Raw genomic sequence first — 27,167 nt, 5'->3', positions numbered from 1 at the left:
GTGCTTTGCCAATGTTGCAAATTGTGATTTTTTATTTCATCTGGCGACAAGATACAGGTGCGGGGGATATTTCTTGGGCCAACATTTTCTCATGTCAAATTTTCGTTTCTTTAAGTCTCTTTTTTTGCTCTAAAGTTGGCCCTACTTAGAAACTGTTAAAAGATTTAGCAAAATTGAGGGTGGACTCAGTTGTTCCGGAAGGGTGATTAGATCCTGCTCTACAAGTAGACTTGTCTAATTTCTACTTTGTGTTGAAATTGAACACAGTATACACATCTTATCACAACTGTGAATGACTTGAAAATGGCAAGAAGCAATTTGCCTATATGCAATGATTGATTGTTGATGTTTAACACCACTTTTACATTCTACTAAAAAATTACATACAGATGAGACATTTCTCTGTGTCAAAAAATTATTTTTATTATACATTGGTTTTTATATTGATTTATGATCATGACTCCTTCCTACCCATTTGTGACCTTATTTGTAAATAATTTTGTACAATTTATCTTGTAATCTAAATTAATATATAAGCTGTTTATATTACAGAGGCCATTTAAAGATTCCATCACATATATCAATACTTCACGTAGAACAAGAAGTGGTCGGAGACCAAACGATTGCTTTAGACAGTGTGTTAGAATGTGATGAAGAAAGAAACCGATTGTTGAAAGAGGAAAAAGAAATCAATGCACAATTAAGTTCTAGGTAAAACAAATTTTGGCCATAGTATATTTGCCAATTATGGATTTGATTATGTAATTTCACAGCTTTACCCTTTGCCACTTGTAGACATATGTTCTAAACTGGACAAACTGGAGTTATACTGAAATGTGCATGTCTTACGATCAAAAATACTTGTAAGATTATCTTGTAAAATAAGTTGCAGAGCTTTCTGAAATTTTGGATCAAGCTTCATGAGCACATGTTATAATGCATGATGCATTTTCAGGTTCATTGCTTATATATTCTTTTTCATAATCGCCATGTATGAAATTTTTGTTGCATATTTCTAAGGAACTAAAAATCAAGGCTTTCTGAAATTTGAAATCAAGCTTTGGGTGAGCATGTACGACTGTGTAAAGCATTTTCACATCCATCATTCATCGACTTGGTATTAATCTTTGTTTGTTCAGATTGATATAGTATTTATAGAATAACATGATTTGATTTTCTCTTATCAGAACTAATCTTCTCACTTCAATGTCTTATCCTTCAATGTTTCATGTTCTCTGCCTGATTCAAGATATTGAAAACAATCTTGTCTAAATATAAAAATAAAATGTGGTATGATTGCAAATGAGACAACTCTCCACAAGAGACCAAAGGACATAGAAATCAACAACAATAGGTCACCGTACGGCCTTCAATAATGAGAATAACCCATACCGCATAGTCAGTTATAAAAGGCCCAGAAATGATAAATGTAAAATAATTCAAACAAGAAAACCAACGGCCTGATTTATGTACAATTTTATGAACGAAAAACAAATATGATATACAGCAACAAACGACAACCACTGAATTACAGGCTCCTGACTTGGGACAGGCACATACATAATGTGGAATGTCTAAATGTATATTTATGATTGTATGTTGATATTTTTCAGTCCCACTAAAACAGATGCTGGTATATCAACAAGACTAAGTGAGATATACCAACAACTAGAGGCCATGGAGGCAGACAAAGCACCTGCTAAAGCTGCCGTTATCCTAGCTGGTCTGGGATTCACACCAAAGATGCAGGGACAAACTACAAAGTTAGTATTAAGGCCTTCAAAAATATATAGTTCTTTTTCATGCTTCCTTACCTACCCTAAAAATTCATGCCCATCCTATTAAACCTATTTTAAAGCCTTATGTTGAAAAGCACTGTAAAAAATGGATGGTTAAAGTCCCTATATAGTCTGATGTAAAAAAAATAAAAAATTTAGGGTTATCTATGAAAATATTGTTCGTATGTCGTAGTATAAAACTGTTTGACTTATCTTCACTGCACACAAGGTTATTAGTCAGTCGAAGGGGACTTTAGGTTTGCACTCCGTCTGTCTGTCTGTCTGTCTGTCTGTGTTTGTCCATCTGTGAGTCCGGCAAATCAGTTTTCCACACTTTTTTCCTCGTGCTTGAAGATATTGAATTGATATTTGGTATATTGTTTTATCATGACAAGTTACAGATCAAGTTTGAATTTTGTTCCGGTCTGATGATTTTGTGCAGAGTTATGGTCCGTGGACTTAGAAAATTCACTCAAATAATCAGTTTTCAACACTTTTTTTTCGTCATGCTTGAAGATATTGATTTGATAATTAGTATATAGTTTTATCAAGACAAGTTACAGATCAAGATTGAATTGTGTTCCAGTCTGATGATTGTGTGCAGAGTTATGGTCCTTGGACTTAGAATATTCACTTAAATAATCAGTTTTCCACACTTTTTTTCGTCATGCTTGAAGACATTGGCTTGATATTTTTATGTAGTTAACACCTTGACAAGTTATAGATCAAGTTAGCATTTTGTTCCAGTACAATGAATGTTTAACCAATAGGGGACTATGTATTGCCATGCAATACTCACAGAATGCTTGTTCATATATAAATTTATGCTTCATAGAACATTTCAATATGCGGTTTACCTATTCCCACAAAATTCCACTAAAATTAGTATTTCCTCAGATAATCAGAAATCTACAGCAAATTAAAGATGACAATACTTTATTTTCAGGGAATTTTCTGGTGGTTGGAGAATGAGACTAGCTCTGGCAAGAGCTCTGTTTACAAAGTAAGTATTATCTACCACACCAGTCTTAATAACAACAAATCCAATGGTCCAGGCCAGTAAAATTTTCCAGGAAACAGGCTGCAAAAACCATATAGATGTAAAGAAATTTAATGAAAGCCTCGATTTTTGGGCTTGTTAGTCATTAAATTATTTCATGAAGACTGTGACACGCTAATATAGAATTTTTCATCATATATTACTTTGTAAGAATAAGGAGATAAATAAGAACTATGGACCAGACACCTAAAATACGGATGTAAGCAACTATAGGTCACTGTACAGTTTTCAACAATGAGCAAAATCCATACTGCATAATAAACTGTATTACAGGCATTTTATTTACCCACAATGCAATAGTTTTATCACCATTTGGTCAAAAGGCAATCTTTAAGCTCTCACACAAATATCATAGCTACTGTGGATTCATTATTATTTATTGGATACCAATTTTTAGTGGATTTCGTGGTTACCCGGGAACCACAAATTCCAATGTTCAACGAATTGCATATTTTCCATAGGAATATAAGCAGACTTTGGCAAAACCAAGATTTCAAATATCCAAGAAAATACAAGTTTTCCTCAATCCACGAAAATTGGTACCCACGAAAATAAATAAAACCACAGTACTCTTTAAGATAATGTTGGTTCACTATCCTATTGATTTAGGAATGATTGTAATATTTTTTCTGTCTATGAAGAAATAACATAAAAAAATATGGTGCACTCTGAATAACACGTGTAGCAGGTTATTTAAAATTAAAGTGTGCACCACATTTTTATACGACTGCAAAATTTTGAGGTTGTATATTGGTGTGACATTGGTGTCGTCGTCGTTGCCTGGCGTCATAGTCGTCGTCTGAAGACACATTGGTTTTCGCACACTTACTTTAGTTTAAGTGAAAGGATCTCTATGAAATTTTACCATAAGGTTCAATACCACAAAAGGAAGGTTGGGATTGATTTTGGGGGTTATGGTACCAACAGTTAAGGAATTAGGGGCCAAAAAGGGGCCAAAAGTAAGCATTTTTGTAACTTTCAGACATAACTTGTGTGTTAGTGTATGGATCTCTCTGACATTGTACCACAAGGTTCCATATCACAAAGTGAATGTTGGGATTGATTTTGGGGGTAATTGCCTTAAATTTTTTGGAATTAGGGGCAAAAAAAGGGGCAAAAAACAAGCATTTTTCTAGTTTCATGACAATAACTTGTGTGTAAGTGTATGGATCTTTCTGAAATTGTACTACAAGGTTCCATATCACAAAGGAAAAGCTGGAATTGAGTTTGGAAGTAATTGCCCAAAACGTTTAGGAATAAGGGGCCAAAAATAAGTATTTTTCTAGTTTCCGAACAATAACTTGTGTTCAAGTGTATGGATCTCTCTGAAATTGTACTACAAGATACCATACCACAAAGGAAAGGCTGGGATTGAATTAGGGGGTAATTGCCTCAAAATTTTAGGAATTAGGGGCCAAAAAGAGCCAAAAAACAAGCATTTTTCTAGTTTCCAGACAATAACTTGTGTTCAAGTGTATGGATCTCTCTGAAATTGTACTGCAAGGTACCATACCACAAAGTGAAGGCTGGGATTGAGTTTGGGGTGATGAATCATAAGGGGGTTCAAAAAATTGGGGGGGGGGGATTTTTTTTCCTTTTTTTCCTTTTTTTTTCTTTAAAATTTTCCATTTTAAATTGGTTATTTCTGATTTATATATATAAAAGCAAATGATAATGATATGGTTTGAATAGGTAAATTAAAAAATTTTAAGTTGTGTCCATACTTGCCCCAACTGTTCAGGGTTCGACCTCTGCGGTCGTATCAAGCTGCGCCCAGCGGAGCATTGTATTGATGTTATTTGGAATAGACAGAAAAAATATTACAGTCATTCCTTATAATTTAATTCTAGAGTTCATGTATTATGGAGTAAATCATGAAAAAACGTTAATGACGTCACAGTCACATGACAAAATTATGTCTATGAGCTCATAGACAAAATCCTTTCAGTCAATCAAATGAAGTGTTATACATCCAAAATTAAATTATTTGAAGATGGAAAGATGATGAGGGGAAATCAAAAGGAAAGTAATAAACAAAACAGATGAATGGATAACAAAACACTACACAGAAAGCCAAAGATTAAGCAGCACAAATCCTACAAAGTTATTTTCTTACCAACCACAATATTTTTGTCATATTTTTATGATAAAAGATCAGGACATTTGAGCTAGGAAAGCTATATATATGAAATTAAATGTATTGAATTAGTTATTTTTGCAAAATAATTTATTGAATTTTCATAATTTTCAGACCAGATCTGTTGTTACTTGATGGTAAGTAAATTAAAGCAATTATTCTTACTGCGATAGTCATGATAGTGGAAACCAACCACTACTTAAACTTATACCTGTTGTTACTTAATGTCCATTGCCTTATACTTCAACACAGCGAGAAAATCCTGCACCTGGCCCCTAATGTTTTAACCTGCAAATAAGGGCTGTTCCATTAAAACATGCATGGTACCCAGGGAAGGTACTTTAAAAATGGGGTAACCACCTATAGAGGCAAATTAAAATTTCACTTACATTTCCACTATGCAAAAACATAGATGACCCCCACCAATAGTTGAGATTTGGAAGTGCCTTCCCTGGGTCCCATGTATGTTTTTATGAAACATCCTCAAGAAACACATGCAAGAAACAACTATATAATTGACCATGTTGAACAACACCTCTCATGTAGTAATTTTATTTTGGTACTTGAATGAAAAGTATAATAGAATAGAAGGACTTTTAAAAGTTTAACCAATTTATTTATATTTCCATGATAGTGTTACTGTGTTTAAGTAAATTGCTACAAAACAGTGTTAAGTAATCAAGGTGAATTTTTTTTCAAAAAATATTTGTATTTGAAAAAGTAATTTTGAGATTATTTTTTTTTGGGAATTATTTGGTGTGATTTAAAAGACTAATTGTAGTCACCAGGTAGATAAATCAGACTAAGACCCTGGAGCGTTGCAAGTCCTCAGAATCCATTGGGTTATAAATCATTCAATTCATGTCCCAGTGTCATCATTTGGTCTGAAGGCTCTAAGGCCCTCAGGTAAGAATTAACTCTACCTGATGACAAACTTATAAAATTTTAGTGAAGGTTACAAATGAAAATTATGGGTCACAAGAAATTGGTTTCATTAAAGATTTATTTTTCATTTAAATGAATCTCTCAATTGTATCTATTGATTTGGTTAAGTTTGATTAATTTTGAAGTATACTCTGCTGAATTTTATTACTGCATTTGTAGATTGAATCATAGTAAGGGCTGTTCCAGAAAATACTATGTCCCCCTCAGGGATGGCACTTTTTTTTAACCCCCACCACCCACAGAAAATAAATTAGAACAACACTCCCTTTGCATTTTGGTATTTCAAATACAACCACCCACATAAAATTTTTAAAAAATTGCCTTCCCTGGGGGGGACATAGTATTTTCTGGAACAGCCCTAAAATGACTTGAAGCACTTTTGTTAAAAAATAATTATTACAGGGGAGATAATTTAAGTTTGATAACTTTTTTTTCAAGTTTAGTTGGGTTGATTGAATTATTTTCTGTCTGGATGTAAAGATGAAATCTCTTTGCATTTTCTCTAATCTCCCTGATTTCAAGAATATAAGTAATAGGCAGTGAGTTTTTTTTATTGGGGATCCCCTTTTTTTCTGATTTTATTTTTTATAAATATCCAAGTTAAATATTAAATAATATTTAAAAGACAAAACAAAACAAGCTTTAGTAACTATGTCACCTTAAATTTCCAAAATATTTTATAGGAACACTAAAATATTAAAAAAGATGATTCTTTGAAACACCTAAGATAAATGTTTATGACTCAGAAAATTTGTTTGCAATGAAATTCAGGTTTAATTTCCTACAACCGTCAAATTTACAGGAATATCTTTTTTTCTGACCATATTTCGTATGGAACAGGATGTGAAGTAATATGTTTTAGTGGTATTATACCTAAATGGAGATTTCAATACACCTTATCGCTATCTGTCCGCCATTACTGGACATCACAAATTTCCCGTAAAATTTTGACGTCACAATAGAAAATATCTGACGCCACAATGGAATAGTGATTGTTGTATGATGTCGATAGTTCAAGATTCTCTGGTCAGGCAGCGCATATTTCCAAATAGCGATAAGGTCTATATATTTACTGTTTTCTTTCAGAACCCACAAACATGTTGGATATGAAAGCTATAATCTGGTTGGAAAACTATTTACAGGTATTATATATAGATAAGATAGATGGCAATTTTGAATTTTTGGTGAAATATAAATTTAAGAAAAAAGAAATACATAATGGATCTGCAAATGCATTAACTGCAAGTTAATATGAAATATTTTTAAAATCTGTTTAACTTTCTTCATTTTGAAACTTTGTGGTAGATTTTCCATTTGTAAGAGATCGGCTATGTCATAATTACATCTGTTTCGCTGAGACATGAACTGCCAACTTAAATGATTTATGGGGGATTCCCCCCATGAAAGGCATTGACATGAATTTCAAAATTATTTATTTAGTAAACTGAACACTTCAAAACAGGCATTCAAATGAGTTACAAGGGTATTTAAGCACATATATACTCATTCAAACAATATAGTAGTTGATTAAAAACACTTATGACAATATAAGAGGAGCATTAGGTCCTCTTGCGCTTAAAATCCCTCATGAAGATTTTGACATGTCGGCAGGTATGAGTCTTATCTTAACCATTTTAGCAATTTGATTTCTATTCTTCATTCTGTTAGATCTATGCTATTACATTGTACATCATTTTTAGCATGTTTAGGTAGCCACAACAACAGCAGTGTAATAAGATTATAACAAAGTATAAACATTATGCACTTTTTTAAGCACTTTTTCTGTTCTTTATGTCAAGTGCTGATGGATTATTCACAGTCGCCCATAAACAAGAAAGGAATTTTAGAGTTTAGAATTTGCATTGAAAGTAAATTGTATCAATACAGGTTATTTCTCCATATGTTATACACTCACCACTCCTATGTTGTATTTTCAATAGAAATAAGAAGATGTGGTATGAGTGCCAATGAGACAACTCTCCATCCAAGTCACAATGTGTAAAAAGTTAACAATTATAAGTCAAAGTAAGGCCTTCAACATGGAGCCTTGGCTCACACTGAATAGAAGGTCCCCAAAATGACTAGTGTAAATCAATTCAAACAGAAAAACCACCGGTCTAATCTATAAACAAAAAACAAACAAAAAACGAGAAACACTGATGAACCATGTCTATTTGTCCAACAAATTTTTTTGTCACTAATAAACAGAATGACTTCATGCTTAGTCAGCAGCTTCACAGTGATGAGTTATAAAGTGTGTGCACTTTTCAGATCTGTGACACACCTTACTAATAGCTGTTACTTTGAATTTTTCAATATGTTGAATGGATGTGAATTTCCCCCACACTTTTCTGTATTGCTTCTGAACATAATGACTTCATATTTGGTCAGTAGCTGGACAGTAATGACAAGTTATATGTGAGCAGTTTTCATGTATGTCAGATATCTACTTCCAGTTTCCTGATACTTTGAATTATGTGTGTGTGCATGCTTAGCACAATAACATTTACATTACTGTAAACTCAGAAATTATTGCGATGTTTTTATTATTGCGAAAAATGCGACAGAGTTATAAATGCAATAATTTAAACTCACATTTTGAAATTTTGTATATGAATTAAACAGGATTTTTCTCAAAATCGCAAAAATTAAAATCGTATGACAAAATCGCAATAATAAATGCACGCAATAATTTCTGAATTTACAGTATTGTTTTTTACATATTACACAAATTACACAAGGTTAAGAGCTACCATTGTTCACTATCACTTGAATTTGTGGTCTGTTACGGCTTTGGTACAATTGTATATTTTCTTTTTTCAGAAATGGCAAACGACTATGTTAGTCGTATCTCACGACAGAATGTTCCTTAACGCAATATCTACAGACATTTTATATTTAAACAACCAGTTGATAGAAACATACAGAGGCAATTACGACATCTTTCATAAAACACGAGAGCAGAGACTTATTAACCAACAGAAAGAATACGAGGCACAAGTGCAATACAGAGAACATCTACAAGTAAGAAAGAGAGTATAGAAATAAGGCAGTGTTTTCCCCAGGCCCTTAAAGCACCACAGACCACAGACTTGATCACTTTGATATAAAAGATAAGGAGAGGCCACAAGTCTAAATGCCACATGTCAAGACAGTCTATAAGATGAATTTGTTACAAAGTGACCCATATATATTGTATTAGGTCACTTCCAGCTTTGCTCTCACCCCATATCACTAATCAGGGATTAATCTAGTGGTAGCCAAGAAAAAATGCTTGATGGCCCAGCAATCTCCTATCTGATGATGGACTTTCAGTTTCCGTTCTCTTACCTTTAGTTTGCCTCAACCAAATTTATGAAACTTATACACAATGCTTATTACCACCAAATACAGATTTTCACTTTCACTGTTCTCAAGTTATGCCCCTTTGTTAATTAAAAATTGCAGAATTTGCTGTATATTTACTAGTGCATGGACACATTCTCCATTTTTTTTTCATTATAGGTGTTCATCGATAGATTTAGATATAATGCCAACAGAGCTTCATCTGTACAGAGTAAACTGAAAATATTAGAAAAATTGTAAGTATTTATTTAAATCACTCGGGGCTAATACCACTTCAGAATCATCAGGAGAAGTGATGAGACTTTGAAACTGGCAAGGAGAAGTGGTTAAACTAAAAACAAAAGAGCCTTTTAGACGGACGACGACGGACGCCAAATGATGAGAAAAGCTCACTTGGCCCAGGGCCAGGTGAGCTAAAAATAAGAAGATGTGATATGATTGCCAGCTGTGAGACAACTCTCCACAAGAGACCAAATGACACAGAAATTAACAACTATAGGTCACCTTACGGCTGTCAACAATAAGCAAAACCCATGCCGCATAGTCAGCTTCAAAATGCCCTGGTATGACAAATGTAAAACAAATGAAAAGACTAACATCCTAATTTATGTACAAAATAATAAACAAAAAACAAATATGATACACATACAACAACCACTGAATTACAGGCTCCTGACTTGGGACAGGCACATCCCTGCCTGTTCACAATTTCCCTTTTGTTCAACACTATTAATCCATGTATATATCGTTAATATTTTCTACACTGAGATTGCAATTTAAATGTTTTAGAAATTGCTTATCAAAAATAATGGATTTTTATCAATCTAAAACATGATTCTCATTTTGTTTTTTACAGGCCACCATTAATAGCTGTTGAAAAAGTATCTACTGTCACTTTTAGGTAAGTATTGATCACATGACATTATTCTCCTTTCGTAGAAGGACTGATTTTGGTTTACAATGGGTATCACTATAATGATTAAAAGCTTCAATAATATGGCAGAAAATTCCTAATATGAGTTTTCAGTTTTTGCTCGATTTTTTCCCAAAATAAAAAAGAGGCATGTGACTTCATGCAAATTTTTACTTTGATAAGACCAACAGGAGCATACAATTTCCCACAAAATTGTATCTGATTACAACAACAGGAACAAACGATATCCTGTAAATTAGTATCTGATCACAACAACAGGAACATACAATATCCTCTAAATTAGTATCTGATCACAACAACAGGAACATACGATATCCTGTAAATTAGTATCTGATCACAACAACAGGAACATACGATATCCTGTAAAATAGTATCTGATCACAACAACAGGAACATACGATATCCTGTAAATAAGTATCTGTTCACAACAACAGGAACATACGATATCCTGTAAATTAGTATCTGATCACAACAACAGGAACATACAATATCCTGTAAATTAGTATCTGATCACAACAGCAGGAACACACAATATCCTGTAAATTAGTATCTGATCACAACAACAGGAACACACAATATCCTGTAAATTAGTATCTGATTACAACAACAGGAACACATGGAACATACGATATCCTGTAAATTAGTATCTGATCACAACAACAGGAACATACAATATCCTGTAAATTAGTATCTGATCACAACAACAGGAACATACAATATCCTGTAAATTAGTATCTGATTACCCCTAAAGGCGCATACAATCTCTTGCAAATTTGTGTATCTTGAAAAAGCTGCAATAACATGGCAGAAATTTTTTTTTTTAGTTTTCAGTCTTTGTTGAATTTTTCCTAAAAAAAGAAAGAAGCATATGAATTCCTCGAGTGCAGGAGCTTTGGTTTGATTCCATGCAAGGCTAAACCAATGTCTTGAAAATTTATATTTGCTGTTTCTGCAATTAAGGAGTAAGGGCAGATTGTTCTGGCAGTGTAAATGTCCAACATATCTATGGCTACCATGAATTATTTTGATTTTAATAGGACAAATAAGGTAATTTAAAAACTGAAGCGAACGTAAGATTGCTGTGTGTATGGCTGTTCTATTTTACCCCCTGTAAGATAAAAGCTACAAATTTCATATGAATCTAAGTCTTATATGAATTATTTCTCAAATAAGCAGTAGAAAAAATGTGTTCAATTCTCATAATTCTTAACCCAATCATTTATTTTTTGTTGGCTACTATTTACTGTCAAATCCAGAGTTGACTTCTCGTAACTAAGGAGTGAGTCGCCATGTTGACTTGCTGAAATCCACAAATGTGCGAATAATGCAATGGAATAGAAAATGAAACAACACCTACCTCAACACTCCATTTAAATGCAATATTATCTGAACTTAGGGCGTATACGTAACGGAAAACATTCAGCTTTAGAGTTTTCATTCGTTTGACGTAATGTTATGACATGACGTTAATGCGCCTAGATCATTCATGAAATTTGGCAGAATTTTATTTTATTTTGATTTTATACATTTTTTAAGCTCTTGTGCATTAATTATTTTTGTTATGCAATAAAATAGGAATAACGGTTCTGTAGTTTCTTTTTCAATTTCAATTTGGACACAACGAAATGGACATAGTGTTTGCACATAGGTTACGATACATGTGGATTTACGTGGGAGGTAAATAGTAACAGCCACCAATATGCACATCTCTGAGTCTGCGCTAAGTATAGATATATCCAGAATTTTATCACGTTGTTGTTTACAAAGCGAAAGAAGCACGTCATATTAGAATTTTGTATAAAATATACATTTCATTTGCCACTGGGCATTAAACAGCCATTTAACTTCATCTATTTTCGTGGTGACCGTTTTTCATAATTTAGGAAAATTTATAGTTTTGTTGAAACACCATTTTGTTGTTTTGACTTATAGTCAAATCATACAATGAGGATATTTCTATTTGTGGAACATTTAATTTCAATTATCATCTATTGCAACAAAATTCATAAAAATTACTTCCCTAGTACTGTTAATTCATAAACTCTTAGTTATTGTTTGTCCATTGTTCATAAAATGCAAAAGTAAATGCATATAAAAACAATAATTGCAGTCTGTAATGGCACCAGATTATTGCATAATTCTATTTTTAGATTTCCAGAATGTGAAAAAAAATTGCCTAATTCTTTTTTTAGATTTCCAGAATGTGAAAGATTATCTCCACCCATTTTACAGTTAGATGAAGTGGGATTCTACTACTCTAGAGATCAAGTTATATTTAATAGTATATGTGTCAATGCTGATATGGAATCTAGGATATGTATTGTAAGTAAATGGCTAGCTGTGTTTTGAAGTATAATTATAATAAAAAAATACTCATTTGAGGCACTTTAAGGATGTTTGCTACTCTGTTTCAAAATAACAAGCCTTTTAAAAGACTGTTATAAATTGATAGTATAAAAATGAAGGCACTAAAAAAGCAGAAAAAAAATGAAGGGTCCATGTGCTTGTTTTCAAGATATAAGCCATTGAAAATTTGGCGGGAAATGATTCTCTCTAGATTTTTCATTCATTTAACATCGACACCTTTTTTCTTTCAAAAACAATAAAAAAATTATTTCATGATTTTATAAGATTTTCAAATATGGCTTTTTAAACTATATGTAATAAAATTATCAAAAGAAAAGTAGGGGTTAGCGGGCAAAATTTTTAATGGCACTACATGGATAAAACCAGAGGATTCCAAATATCTGGCAAAAAATCAAAAACAAGAGGAGCGAACATCCTTAACTACTAAGGATTCATTTATTTTTGTGGATTGAGGAAAAGTAACATTTTTGTGGATATTTGATTTTGTGGTTTTGCATACAACCACATAGAAAATTTGTAATTCGTCAAACATCTGAATTTGTGGTTCACCTGTACCCATGAAATCCACGACAATTGGTATCCAACGAATAATAATGAATCCACACCACGAAATCCACGACAATTGGCATCCAAAGAATAATAATGAATCCTCAGTGGATCATTCAATGGATAGTAAAATTTATAATCAATATTAATCCATTAAATGCTCCTGAAGGGAGCATAAATGGAAGAAATGTTGATTTTTATACGAAAGCAAAAAAATTTTGTGGTCGTATATTGGTATGATGTTGGCGTCGTCGTCGTCATCCGAAGACACATTGGTTTTCGCACTCTAACTTTAGTTTAAGTGAATGGATCTTTTTGAAATTTGACCATAAGGTTAAATACCACAAAAGGAAGGTTGGGATTGATTTTGGGGGTTATGGTACCAACAGTTAAGGAATTAGGGGCCAAAAAGGGGCCAAAAATAAGCATTTTCTAGTTTCCAGACAATAACTGTGGAACGGTGTATGGATCTCTCTGAAATTATACTACAAGTTTCCATACCACAAAGGGATGGTTAGGATTTGCTTTGGGGGGTTATGGCTCAAATCGTTTAGGAATTAGGGGCAAAAAAGGGGGAAAAACAAGGTTGTCCTGGTTAATGGACAAATACTTTAGTACAAAACATAATTTAAAGCAGTGTAAGGGAGATAAATCAAATACATCATTGAAATTATCTCCCTTACACTGCTTTTAAATTATGTATAAAGTAATGGTTAATGAACAATAAAGATAATTTAAAACAGTGTAAGGGAGGTAATCCAAATACAACGTTTTGGTTACTTCCCTTACACTGCTTTTAAATTATGTTTAAAGAAATACATATTTATAAAGGAAGACCAGTAAAAATATCTGCAAATGTTGCATCTTTTTTTTTTACAAAAAAATCCATATGAAAGATTTGACACTATATTTTTAATTCTATTATAAAATAGATTAAGTTAGCACTATGGTAAATTTAAATGGGTAATTATGGTTGCCAACTCCATTGGAAATTTGAATTGAGATTATGACCATATTTTGAGGGAAAGAATTTTTTTGGGGAAAAAAGGGGGGGGGGATAAAAAGAAATTGTGGGGGGTCATTTTTTTCTCATTTCAGATTTCAGAAATTAAAAAGAATTATTCTTCAAATATTATTTTTTTTTCAAATTTCAAATATTGAAAAATTTCAAGAAGTAATCTTTAATTGCACAGTATGGCGCATTAGATTTGTAAAATCTTTGATCACATTTATTTATTTGTTATGCCGAATCTAACAGTGTATTTAGATTTTTAATTTTGGGTCCAGTTTTCAAATTGGTCTACATTAAGGTCCAAAGGGTCCAGTATTTAAACTTTGTTTGATTTTAGCAAAAATTGAATATATGAGGTTCTTTGATATGCTGAATCTAAACATGTATTTAGATTTTTGATTTTTGGCCCAGTTTTCAAGTTGGTCCAAATTGGGGTCCAAAATTAAACTTTGTTTGATTTCAACAAAAATTGAATATATGAGGTTCTTTGATATGCTGAATCTAACCATGTATTTAGATTTTTTATTTGTGGACCCCGTTATCAAATTGGTTCATATTGAGGTCAAAAGGGTCCAAAATTAAACTTTGTTTGATTTCATCTAAAAATGAATTATTGGGGTTCTTTGATATTCCAAATCTAACCGTGTATTTAGATTTTTAATTTTGGGTCCTGTTTTTTAAATTGGTCTACATTAAGGTCCAAAGGGTCCAAAATTAAACTTAGTTTGATTTTAACAAAAATTGAATTCTTGGGGTTCTTTGATATGCTGAATCTAAACATGTGTTTAGATTTTTGATTATGGGCCCAGTTTTCAAGTTGGTCCAAGATAGGGTCCAGTATTTAAACTTTGTTTGATTTCAACAAAAATTGAATATATGGGGTTCTTTGATATGCTGAATCTAAACGTATTTAGATTTTTGATTATGGGCCCGGTTTTCAAGTTGGTCCAAATTGGGGTCCAAAATTAAACTTTGTTTGATTTCAACAAAAATTGAATATATGAGGTTCTTTGATATGCTGAATCTAACCATGTATTTAGATTTTTTATTTGTGGGCCCCACTATCAAATTGGTTCATATTGAGGTCAAAAGGGTCTAAAATTAAACTTTGTTTGATTTCATCAAAAATTGAATTATTGGGGTTCTTTGATATGCATAATCTAACCGTGTATTTAGATTTTTAATTTGGGTCCCATTTTTTAAAATTGGTCTTCATTGAGGTCCAAAGGGTCCAAAATTAAACTTAGTTTGATTTTAACAAAAATTGAAATCTTGTGGTTCTTTGATATGCTAAATCTAAACATGTGTTTAGATTTTGGATTATGGGCCCAGTTTTCAAGTTGGTCCAAGATAGGGTCCAGTATTTAAACTTTGTTTGATTTCAACAAAAATTGAATATATGGGGTTCTTTGATATGCTGAATCTAAACATGTATTTAGATTTTTGATTTGTGGGCCCAGTTTTCAAGTTTGTCCAAATTGGGGTCCAAAATTAAACTTTGTTTGATTTCAACAAAAATTGAATATATGAGGTTCTTTGATATGCTGAATCTAACCATGTATTTAGATTTTTTATTTGTGGGCCCCACTATCAAATTGGTTCATATTGAGGTCAAAAGGGTCTAAAATTAAACTTTGTTTGATTTCATCAAAAATTGAATTATTGGGGTTCTTTGATATGCCAAATCTAACCGTGTTTTTAGATTTTTAATTTGGGTCCCATTTTTTAAAATTGGTCTTCATTGAGGTCCAAAGGGTCCAAAATTAAACTTAGTTTGATTTTAACAAAAATTGAATTCTTAGGGTTCTTTGATATGCTAAATCTAAACATGTGTTTAGATTTTTGATTATGGGCCCAGTTTTCAAATTGGTCCAAGTTGGGGTCCAAAATTAAACTTTTTTTGATTTCAACAAAAATTGAATATATGGGGTTCTTTGATATGCTGAATCTAACCATGAATTTAGATTTTTGTCGAGCCTGCGACTTTTGTCGCAGAAAGCTCGACATAGGGATAGCGATCCGGCGGCGGCTACGGCGGCGGCGGCGGCGGCGTTAGCTAACTTCTTAAAAGCTTTATATTTTAGAAGGTGGAAGGTCTGGATGCTTCATACTTTGTATATGGATGCCTCATGTTACGAAGTTTCCGTCAGTCACATGTCCAATGTCCTTGACCTCATTTTCATGGTTCAGTGACTACTTGAAAAAAAAGTTCAGATTTTTTGTAATGTTAGATTCTCTCTTATTATAAGTAATAAGATAACTATATTTGGTATGTGCGTACCTTGCAAGGTCCTCATGCCCGTCAGACAGTTTTCGCTTGACCTCGACCTCATTTCATGGATCTGTGAACAAGGTTAAGTTTTGGTGGTCAAGTCCATATCTCAGATACTATAAGCAATAGGTCTAGTATATTCGGTGTATGGAAGGACTGTAAGGTGTACATGTCCAACTGGCAGGTGTCATCTGACCTTGACCTCATTTTCATGGTTCAGTGGTTATAGTTAAGTTTTTGTGTTTTGGTCTGTTTTTCTTATACTGTATGCCATAGGTCTACTATATTTGGTGTATGGAATGATTGTAAGGTGTACATGTCTAGCGGGCAGGTGTCATCTGACCTTGACCTTATTTTCATGGTTCAGTGGTCAAAGTTAAGTTTTTGAGTTTTGGTCTTTTTTTCTAATACTATGTGCAATAGTTCAACTATATTTGGTATGTGCGTACCTTGCAAGGTCCTCATGCCCGTCAGACAGTTTTCACTTGACCTCGACCTCATTTCATGGATCAATGAACAAGGTTAAGTTTTGGTGGTCAAGTCCATATCTCAGATACTATAAGCAATAGGTCTAGTATATTTGGTGTATGGAAGGACTGTAAGGTGTACATGTCCAACTGGCAGGTGTCATCTGATCTGACCTCATTTTCATGGTTCAGTGGTTATAGTTAAGTTTTTGTGTTTTGGTCTGTTTTTCTTATACTATATGCAATAGTTCAACTATATTTGGTGTATGGAAATATTTTATGATCTATTTGGCAGTCACGCAGGTTTTATTTGACCTTGACCTCATTTTCAAGGTTCATTGCTCAGTGTTAAGTTTTTGTGTTTTGGTCTGTTTTTCTTAAACTATAAGCAATAGGTCAACTCTATTTGTTGTATGGAAGAATTGTTAGCTGTACATGCCTGCCTAGCATGGTTCATCTGACCTTGACCTCATTTTCATGGTTCATTGGTCAATGTTTAGTTTACTTGGTTAATGTTAAGTTTATGTGACAGTTGTAATAAAGCTTTATATTTAGGACTATCAACATAATATCAATGATTAGTAAAGAAGGCGAGACATTTCAGCGTGTGCACTCTTGTTTATTTGTGGACCCCGTTATCAAATTGGTTCATATTGAGGTCAAAAGGGTCCAAAATTAAACTTTGTTTGATTTCATCAAAAATTGAATTATTGGGGTTCTTTGATATTCCAAATCTAACCGTGTATTTAGATTTTTAATTTTAAGTCCCGTTTTTTAAATTGGTCTACATTAAGGTCCAAAGGGTCCAAAATTAAACTTAGTTTGATTTTAGCAAAAATTGAATTCTTGGGGTTCTTTGATATGCTGAATCTAAACATGTGTTTAGATTTTTGATTATGGGCCCAGTTTTCAAGTTTGTCCAAGTTGGGGTCCAAAATTAAACTTTGTTTGATTTCAACAAAAATTGAAAATATGGGGTTCTTTGATATGCTGAACCTAACCATGTATTTTGATTTTGGACATTGGACCATAATAGGTAAATTAAAAAAATTCAAGTTCTTAGACCACATTCTTTCTGTGTCAGAAACCTATGCTGTGTCAAATATTTAATAACAATCCAAATTCAGAGCTGTATCAAGCTTGAATGTTGTGTCCATACTTGCCCCAACTGTTCAGGGTTCGACCTCTGCGGTCGTATCAAGCTGGGCCCCAGCGAAGCATTTTATTATGTTTTTTTTTAATTTTCCGTTTTATGTTCTTTTCCATTTTAATTTTTTTTGTAAAACAAAGCATATAATTTCTATCAAATTTACATATCTGATGACTGAAAAGTATGATATAAGGTAAAAACTAAACATCCAAACTCCACTCTTTAATCAAAGTGCTTGTGAGCACTAAAGCATGAAGATTACTTTCATTTTGCAATTTTGGAATTTTTAGATAAAACATTGAATTGTATTTTGCTAGGAAAGTTAAAAAATTGATTTGGAGTTATCTTCCTTTGTTCATGATTGTACATTTGTAGTTGAACCTAATTTAATAACAGATTCATTCACCATGGATTACTTATGTAATTTTTAATGAACAAATGTTTCCTTGACAACTATGGTAATTCAAATACACATCATACTGTAACTTAAATATCAAATTATAACATATCAATAAATTGCATGACATTGACTGGATAATAATGATCACTTCACTGCATGATGGGTGGTGGTTATTTTAGACAGATAGCCTTTACAATTATATCAAATAATCAATTAAAATTTTATGCATGGCTGGGTTAAATAAAAAGTGCTTTCCGACACCCTCATGGGTAGTCAAGGTCGTTAAACATCTCCTAGTAGTAGAATGAAATAAAAACTAACTATAGAAATAGATGAGAAAGGTACTTTGCGAGCCTTTGATGGATTAAAATTAGATAATTACCATGTTTTTTAAGCATATTTATAATGTTGTGTTGGCTCTTTAAAAACCGTGTTGGCTCTTTAAAACGTGTTACCAAATACTGTTCAATTTAGCATCGTTTGTAATTTGTTATTTATAGGTAGGAGAAAATGGTGCTGGTAAAACAACGTTACTGAAAATTTTACAAGGAGACTTGTCCCCAACGTCAGGAATATGCCACACCCATAGAAATCTCAGTATAGGATACTTCAGTCAGCATCACGTCGACCAACTTGAAATGGATCAGACATCTTTAGAAATGATGGCAGAAAAGTTCCCTGGTATGTTGATATGAATTTTAACTGTTATGTCTTAGCTGTTATATCATTTATTAGCTGTTACATTTGTATGTCTGAATTGTTATTTGTTGGCTGTGATGTTTTAACTGTTATGACTCAGCTGTTATGTATTAACTGGTATAGGTATAAACTGTTATGTCTTAACTGTTAAGTTGTATTGCGATTTAAAATTCTGTATTAGTAAAAACATTGTGAAGGGCTTAGATCTTTTGAACAATAGAGAAAAAAATCAGTCTACTATATTATACATTTCATTAAAAATCTGTCGTTGAAAAAATATTAGAAACTTGTGAAGGGCTGAAATGGCCATTTTGAGTGTACAACTTTATAACCAATGAGATTAATTCAATTTTACAGAAGGGATAATTCCATTCCTATGAAACAACATGTTGTACCTGCGTATTCTAATGTTATATTATAAACCCCATTGTTTGTTATACGCCTGTTTACGGGACGTATTATGGTATACCTCTGACCGTCTGACCGTCCGTCTGTCGTCAACATGTCGGACATTAACTCAAAATGCTGAAACCAATATGCATGAAACTTTACTGAATTGTTTATATCTATTGACGTGAGTTCCCTTTCGTTTTTTATAAATTTCAGATTTACCGTTTCCAAGTTTTATGGTTTTATTCATTAAAAAAGGGGAGAATTTCCAGTTTTTGAACAATAACTCAAAAACAATTTCACCAATTTGCCAGAAACTTTGGTGAATTGTTTATTTCTATCGACATGAACTCCCTTTTGATTTTTATAAATTTTAGACAATAGTTTTCCAATTTATTGGGTTTTATTCATTACAAAAAGGGTGATTTTCCACTTTTCGCACAATTACTCAAAAACGCTTTGAACAGTCTTCATGAAACTTTGCTGAATTGTTTATATCTATTTACCTGACTTCCCTTTTGATTTTTTTAAATTTCAGGTTTTACTTACCGATTTATGGGGTTGTATTCATTAAATGAGGGGGGATTTCCCAGTTTTTTGTCAATAACTCAAAAATGATTTGAGCAGTAATTTTATTCATAAATTTCTGTTATGTGTGGAACTTTATTTTTTTTGTTTATAGTCTGACAACAGATTTACTAAGTATTTCACAACAGCACAGTGTATTGCACAACAGCAAGAAATCTTTAATTGAATATAAATTCAATTCTTATAACCAATTTCAAGTTCTTCGACTACATTTATTCAGAAACCTATAGTATGTCAAATATTTATTTACAATCCAAATTCAGACCTGTATCAAGCTTGAATATTGTGTCCATTTTTGCCCCAACTGTTCAGGGTTAGACCTCTGGGGGCGTATCCAGCTGCGCTTAGCGAAGCTGTTTATTTTTATTCTCCTGTCGTAGGCAACTGGGGCATAAAGTGCTACCTTGACTTTCCGTCTGTCTGTCTTTCCATTTTTCTGTCTGTCTGTCTTTCCATTTTTACGTCTTTCTGTCTTTCTGTCAATCAGCGCAGAACCTCATTGCATGCTCTGATCATTATTTCTTACAATAAATCAAAATACATTGTAATATATGTCTGAGCAAAGGCTTTGAAGAGATGTAGAGAAGTTGTAATGACACCCTTTAGTTATTACAGGCATATATTTTCTGTAATAACATAGGTGTACTATGCATGATTGGAAAACTATGAACTGTTATATCTTTCTAAAGTTTAGTATACATAAAGACAATAATAATATCAATAGAACTTGTATACAATTTAACAAAGTAAAGGATGTATATTGCCCCTTTGAAACATGTAACATACATATGTTATCACAGTTTTTTGATTTTTAAGTCCACAATAACAAATGTATGTTATTTTTATGCCCCCGCCGTAGCGGTGGGGGCATTAAGTTTTACCCTTGTCCGTCTGTACGTACGTCCGTCCGTACGTCCCAAAATTGGTTTCCGTTCTCTAACTTGAGTTTGCCTCAACCAAATGTTATGAAACTTGTACACAATGCTTATTACCACAAAACACAGATCAAGTTTGAATTTTGGTGGCGTCACTTTAACCGTTCTAGAGTTATGCCCCTTTATAAATGGAAAAATTGCAAAATTTTTAGTTTCCATTCTCTAACTTAAGTTTGCCTCAACCAAATGTTATGAAACTTGTACACAATGCTTATTACCACAAAACACAGATCAAGTTTGAATTTTGGTGGCGTCACTTTAACCGTTCTAGAGTTATGCCCCTTTATAAATGGAAAAATTGCAAAATTTTTAGTTTCCATTCTCTAACTTAAGTTTGCCTCAACCAAATGTTATGAAACTTATACACAAGGCTTACTACCACAAAACACAGATCAAGTTTGAATTTTGGTGGCGTCACTTTAACCGTTCTAGAGTTATGCCCCTTTATAAATGGAAAAATTGCAAAATTTTTAGTTTCCGTCCTCTAACTTAAGTTTGCTTCAACCAAATGTTATGAAACTTATACACAAGGCTTATTACCACAAAACACAGATCAAGTTTGAATTTTGGTGGCGTCACTTTAACCGTTCTAGAGTTATGCCCCTTTATAAATGGAAAAATTGCAAAATTTTTAGTTTCCGTCCTCTAACTTAAGTTTGCCTCAACCAAATGTTATGAAACTTATATATAATGCTTATTATCACAAAACACAGATCAAGTTTGAATTTTGGTGGCGTAACTTTAACAGTTCTAGAGTTATGCCCCTTTATAAATGGAAAAATTGCAAAATTTTTAGTTTCCGTTCTCTAACTTAAGTTTGCCTCAACCAAATGTTATGAAACTTATACACAATGCTTATTACCACAAAACACAGATCAAGTTTGAATTTTGGTGGCGTCACATTTAAACCGTTCTAGAGTTATGCCCCTTTATAAATGGAAAAAATTTCAAAGTTTTTATTTTCTTCTTATTTAATATCAAGTTATTTTTAAAATTGGAGTTATCTTTCTTTGTCCATGATTATAGTTGAATCAACTACAATCAATGCTTTATACAATGCAATTTTTAATTTTGACTTCCACTGATAAAACACAGATCAAGTTGAATTTGGGTAGTGTCACTTTAACCATTATTGAGTTATGCCCCTTTATAAATAGAAAAATTGCTGAATTTTTAGTTTCTGTTCTCTACTTAAAAGTTAGCCTCAACCAAATGTTATGAGACTTACACACAAAACTCAGATCAAGTTCAAATTTGGGTAGCGTCACTTTTACTGTTCTTCAGTTATATCCCTTTATAACTATATGATATGCAAGCGGGGGCATCATCTGTGTCCACATGTGGACACTATCCACATTTATTCTCTAATAACTTATTTAAGTTACACCCTTGACTGTTTACAAATGGAAAAATTGCTGAATTTTTCGTTTCCATTCCCTAACTTAAGTTTGCATCAACCAAATGTTATTAAACTTATACACAATGCTTATTACCACAAAACTCAGATGAAGTACGAATTTGGGTAGTGTCACTTATACTGTTCTTGAGTTATGTCCCTTTATAATGTTGTATGCAAGCGGGGGCATCATCTGTGTCACATGGACACATTCCCCATTTATTTGTTAAATATTTAAATTTGTGGTTTACCTATACATCTTTTTTTCTCACCAGTGATACATGGTGATCGTAGATTCTGTTGCCGTTCTCAAGATTAAGGTCAACTCTGTGGTTAAACCAGGGTTTCTAAAAAATATTTTAGTCGGCCAGACATTTATTTCTTATCCCAACTTTGATCATTTTAGACTAAGTAACAAAAGACAATCATGGTTAACATTTGTGCATCATTAAAATCATAACAATAATTGACATAAAAACGATATTTAACTTCAGACTTTTGATATAAATTCGATGTTCTGACTTAAACTGTTACATTGGCAATGCATCATTCGAGGTCTGCAACATCGGTGCATTTTCCTAATAGGAATGTTGACTTGACAATAGTTAAACACAGACCAGAGACGAATCTGTGTACATTTACGAAGCACAATTGAGTTTAAGTAGTTCTTTCTACATAATTTCATCCTTGAAATGAACATAAGATAAAGGAATCGATTGAATTTTTAGCGTTTTTGAAGAATTCGAGTGCATTAATAAATCTCACACCTGTGCACAAGTGTACTAGTTCATACAACAGTAATAGTTGCATTATAAGAGAGATTTATGTGCTTAACAATTTAACTGTGAAAAACTTTTGTTTTTTAAAAAGTTAGTTATTGCTATTTATTTTGAATTTGGCATATGAATGTAAATAAATAAATAAATGTGTAAATGTTTTGTAATTACAGGTAATAATTCAGAATTATATCGTAACAAGCTAGGTCAGTTTGGTGTGAGTGGTGATTTGGCTTTGAGACCAGTTTCAAGTTTATCTGGAGGACAGAAAAGTCGGGTGGCTTTTGCTGTACTATGCATGCAGAAGTAAGTTTAGTCAGTTACCAGTCTGATTAAAATACAGGTCATGGGTCAACACTTCACTTACAAGGATCTGAAAACGCCACATTCTAATTTCTGTATAAAAGATCTTTCCAAAATATATAAGCTGCGTGGGATAGAAACTGTCCTTATGAAAGTGCACGTATACATGTACATGTGTAAGAATTTGATTGATTTTGAAACATTTAAATACGAAATAAAAGATGGCTTTTGGTCTGTAGTGCAGGGTTCTTATATCAATTCAATTTTCAAACAGTTACAGACTTTGCCAAGAGATTTGTTCAACTTAAGATAGGTTAACAGATGCATTGATATTCATTTGCATAAGGTCTATTTCTATCCAATGCAGCTCACATATAGATATGACCAAAGGGATTACCCCAAAAGACGTTCTACACACACTAACAACTTTGTAAAATACATTCTGTAGCAAAATATATTTTTTGGGTGAAGACTTGGGTCATGTCAAACCATTAATGAAAAGATCTCAAAATGAGAACAATTTGACAGTTTTGTACTAAAAAGTAAAATAACTAAAATGCCAACTCCAAGGAAAATTCAAAACGGAAAGTCCTTCGCAAAATGGCAAACCAAAATCCCAAACACATCTAAAGAATGGAAAACAACTGTCATATTCCTGACTTGGTACAGGCATTTCCTTATGTAGAAAATGGTGGATTAAACCTGGTTTTATAGCTAGCTAAACCTCTCACTTGTAGGACAGTCGCATTGAATTCCATTATATTGACAAAAATGTGTGAGCAAAATGGACAGACATAGTAGGTAAAAATGTCAAAAATTGGGGTACAGCAGTCAACATTGTAATATAATCTTAATCACTAAAAAAACAAATAACTGTTTCAACAAAGAAACTCAAAATGGCATATAGACAAAGTACATAAGCAAAAATCAAAGACAAGAATTCAAAATTGACCATAACACAATAAAGTAAATATATATGACAAAATTCCCCCTAAAAAACTAATAACTAGCAGTTTAATATCTAATGAAGACCTGAAGGAAGTGAGTTGGATTTCCAGTTCAAAAGTAAAAAAATGTTAAAGATTGTCAGTTTCAGAAATGTTGTCGAATGTATCTTGTTTTTCATTGCAAAAATTATATCTTGTATATCAATTTTCTTTGTAGCCCTAACTTTTTAATTCTTGATGAACCTACAAATCATTTAGACATGGAAACCATTGATGCACTTGGGAATGCTCTACTCAAATTTAAGGTAAGATTTGCTACTAGAATTTAAGGTAAGGTTTGCTCCTTTAATTTAAGGTAAGGTTTGCTACTCGAATTTAAGGTAAGGTTTGCTTCTTGAATTTAAGGTAAGGTTTGATACTCAAATTCAAGGTAAGTTTTGCTATTTGATTTTTAGGAAAGTTTTGCAACTTAAATATAAGGTAAGGTTTGCTACTCAAATTCAAGGTAAGGTTTGCTACTCAAATTTAAGGTAAGTTTACTCCTCAAATTTAAGGTAAGGTTTATGCTATCACATTCATAGATTACAAAGAGAGAATGGTAAAGGTTATGTTTGAAAAGTGTCACTGGGGTGAAACTGCATCAGTGTTCTCGTGGTAGTGTGCTATCCTCTAAAATGGGAGGTCCTAATTGTGATCCCCTGATGGGTCAAACGGAAGATTTAAAAACTTGTTAATGCTGCTTCTCTGCAAAGCATGTGGTCGGCTCACAGTCGAAATAATGTGTCTGGGTAGGGTGACTGGTCTTTCTGCGGACTGTTACCTTGTGAAATAGCATGATAAAAATCCAGCTCAACACATAGGTCTAGAACAAAACAGGGTTTGTGTTCATATCACGTTAACATGTTCTCAGCCTGAATATTTGTAATTTGCCACTGGACATTAAGCAGCTATCCTATTTCAGGAATTAAGGAATCTTTTTTGACATTTAAAAGAGAGGCAAAAGATACCAAAGGGACATTTGAACTCATATGTAGAAAATAAACTGACAATGCCATGGCTAAAAAAAGAAAAATACCGACAGTCAAACAGTCAAACAACAGTACACAAAACATAGCACAGAAAACTAAAGACTGAGCAACATGAACCCCACTTAAAACTGGGGGGGGGGGGGGGGGGGTATCAGATGCTCCAGAAGGGTAAGCAGATCCTGCTCCACATTTGGCACCTGTCATGTTGCTCATGATAGTACAAACCTGGTAATAATTAATGTTCTAATGACTTAAGCTACATATGTTTTCATGTGTACATGCACATATTTATTTTTTTCAAAAATGGCCGAAGTAATTCCATCTTTTTTTCATAAAAAATTTGAAAAATTAGCAAGTATTCTATAAATAGTACATGACAATTTACTCTTACTTTGTTCTTCTTTTCAGGGAGGTGTCATTTTAGTTTCTCACGACGAACGTTTGATAAGAATGATCTGCAAGGAATTATGGGTTGTCCAAGGAGGAACCGTTCGTACATTAGAAGGAGGTTTCGAGGAATACAAGCATATTGTAGAGAAGGAATTAGACATGAACTGTTGATAATGGCTGTATTTTAGATACTTTTTCTGTGATCGATCGAACTTGATAGTATTTATTTTTACTCATGGAGACGGTAGTCTGCAGAAGAGGGATACTAATGAAGAATTGATATCTTCACATGATTAAAATGCTTATTCTTCTTAATTGTTGATTTATATTTGGTTCCTGATGGAATCTTGAGATTTAAATGTATTTTGGCTCACCTCCCACAATGGGCCATTTGATTAATTGATTGATTGATTGGTGTTTATTGCCACTTTCTGCACTATTGGGCTACTTCTCCTCTGAAACCTTGTTTTAACCAAACTTAGGTTGAATGATTATTAGGGTATTTAGTACAAAGTTTCATGGTTAGGTCCGTTTCTCACAAACTATAGGCAAAAAGTTTCATACATTTGGTGCATCAAATGGTTATATGGTGCACATGTCTGTCTGGCAGGGTTTTTCTTACCTTGACCTCATTTACAAGTGGAGATTTTCATTATTTCCTTTATTGAGAAATTAGAGAATAAAAGTACTCTACAATATTTCTGACTTTACAAAAAATCTAGCTCTGTTAATAAGAAAAATACATTATCATCATATCAGCATTTTATGTTTTAGAACAAGGAAAATTTTTAGCCTCAAAACAATCCAAAAAATACTTTATATGACTATATATGTATATCCAAGTCCAGTATAAATATAGACTTGAACTTGGATCATTTAATTAATTCTGAAAATAAGTGCTCCTTTGAAGGAGGGAATTCCTTATATGGAATTTTATGGATACAGATAGATAGTTTCTCTCAAACATTGTCAAATCAAATTAAGGATGTACTTAGGTGGAATTAAAAAAATCTAGAATTTAAAATTGATACTATAAGTCGGAAGTGCATTAGTGAAGGAACAAAATAAGCTAAAAATATTGATAGGTTATGAAGCTCCTTTTCAAGATATTTAATTTTTTTTTAAATGGTGGGAAAAGGCTGACTCGGACTTTTACTTTATATGTCCATTGGTTTTATTTGGGTATTAAATCAAAAGAAAAAAATCTAGAATCTACTTGAATTTTGGTAAATTACCTTTTATGAGCTATTGAAGTCTTATATGAAAGAAAAATGGGTGTTATGGGGCAAATTATTTTACCCT

The 27,167-nt window shown here is 32.7% G+C and overlaps 1 protein-coding gene and 1 non-coding gene across 2 annotated transcripts in view; one reads left to right on the top strand and one right to left on the bottom strand.

Annotated features, from left to right (window-relative positions):
• LOC127720669 (ATP-binding cassette sub-family F member 3-like) overlaps nucleotides 1-26,180 on the top strand; it is a 48,558-nt gene extending 22,378 nt beyond the window's left edge. Inside the window, exons 7-19 of the mRNA XM_052227385.1 lie at nucleotides 553-711; nucleotides 1,614-1,763; nucleotides 2,725-2,781; nucleotides 5,090-5,112; nucleotides 7,007-7,062; nucleotides 8,744-8,944; nucleotides 9,425-9,501; nucleotides 10,122-10,166; nucleotides 12,392-12,521; nucleotides 18,914-19,094; nucleotides 23,371-23,503; nucleotides 24,665-24,752; nucleotides 25,884-26,180. Coding sequence (XP_052083345.1) covers nucleotides 553-711; nucleotides 1,614-1,763; nucleotides 2,725-2,781; nucleotides 5,090-5,112; nucleotides 7,007-7,062; nucleotides 8,744-8,944; nucleotides 9,425-9,501; nucleotides 10,122-10,166; nucleotides 12,392-12,521; nucleotides 18,914-19,094; nucleotides 23,371-23,503; nucleotides 24,665-24,752; nucleotides 25,884-26,036 — 1,453 coding nt within the window. The 3' untranslated portion in view covers nucleotides 26,037-26,180. The remainder of the gene's footprint in view (nucleotides 1-552; nucleotides 712-1,613; nucleotides 1,764-2,724; nucleotides 2,782-5,089; nucleotides 5,113-7,006; nucleotides 7,063-8,743; nucleotides 8,945-9,424; nucleotides 9,502-10,121; nucleotides 10,167-12,391; nucleotides 12,522-18,913; nucleotides 19,095-23,370; nucleotides 23,504-24,664; nucleotides 24,753-25,883) is intronic.
• Nucleotides 5,772-5,905, bottom strand: LOC127721037 (U8 small nucleolar RNA). The gene has a single exon (XR_007991052.1). It is a non-coding gene; the product is annotated as a U8 small nucleolar RNA (small nucleolar RNA).
• Nucleotides 26,181-27,167: the final 987 nt, after the last annotated feature.

Source organism: Mytilus californianus, unplaced genomic scaffold (genome assembly GCF_021869535.1).
Source record: "Mytilus californianus isolate M0D057914Y unplaced genomic scaffold, xbMytCali1.0.p SCAF_11, whole genome shotgun sequence".
Classification (NCBI taxonomy): domain Eukaryota; kingdom Metazoa; phylum Mollusca; class Bivalvia; order Mytilida; family Mytilidae; genus Mytilus; species Mytilus californianus.
The sequence above is the reverse complement of the archived record's forward strand: the minus strand, read 5'-3'. Positions and strand labels throughout refer to the sequence as shown.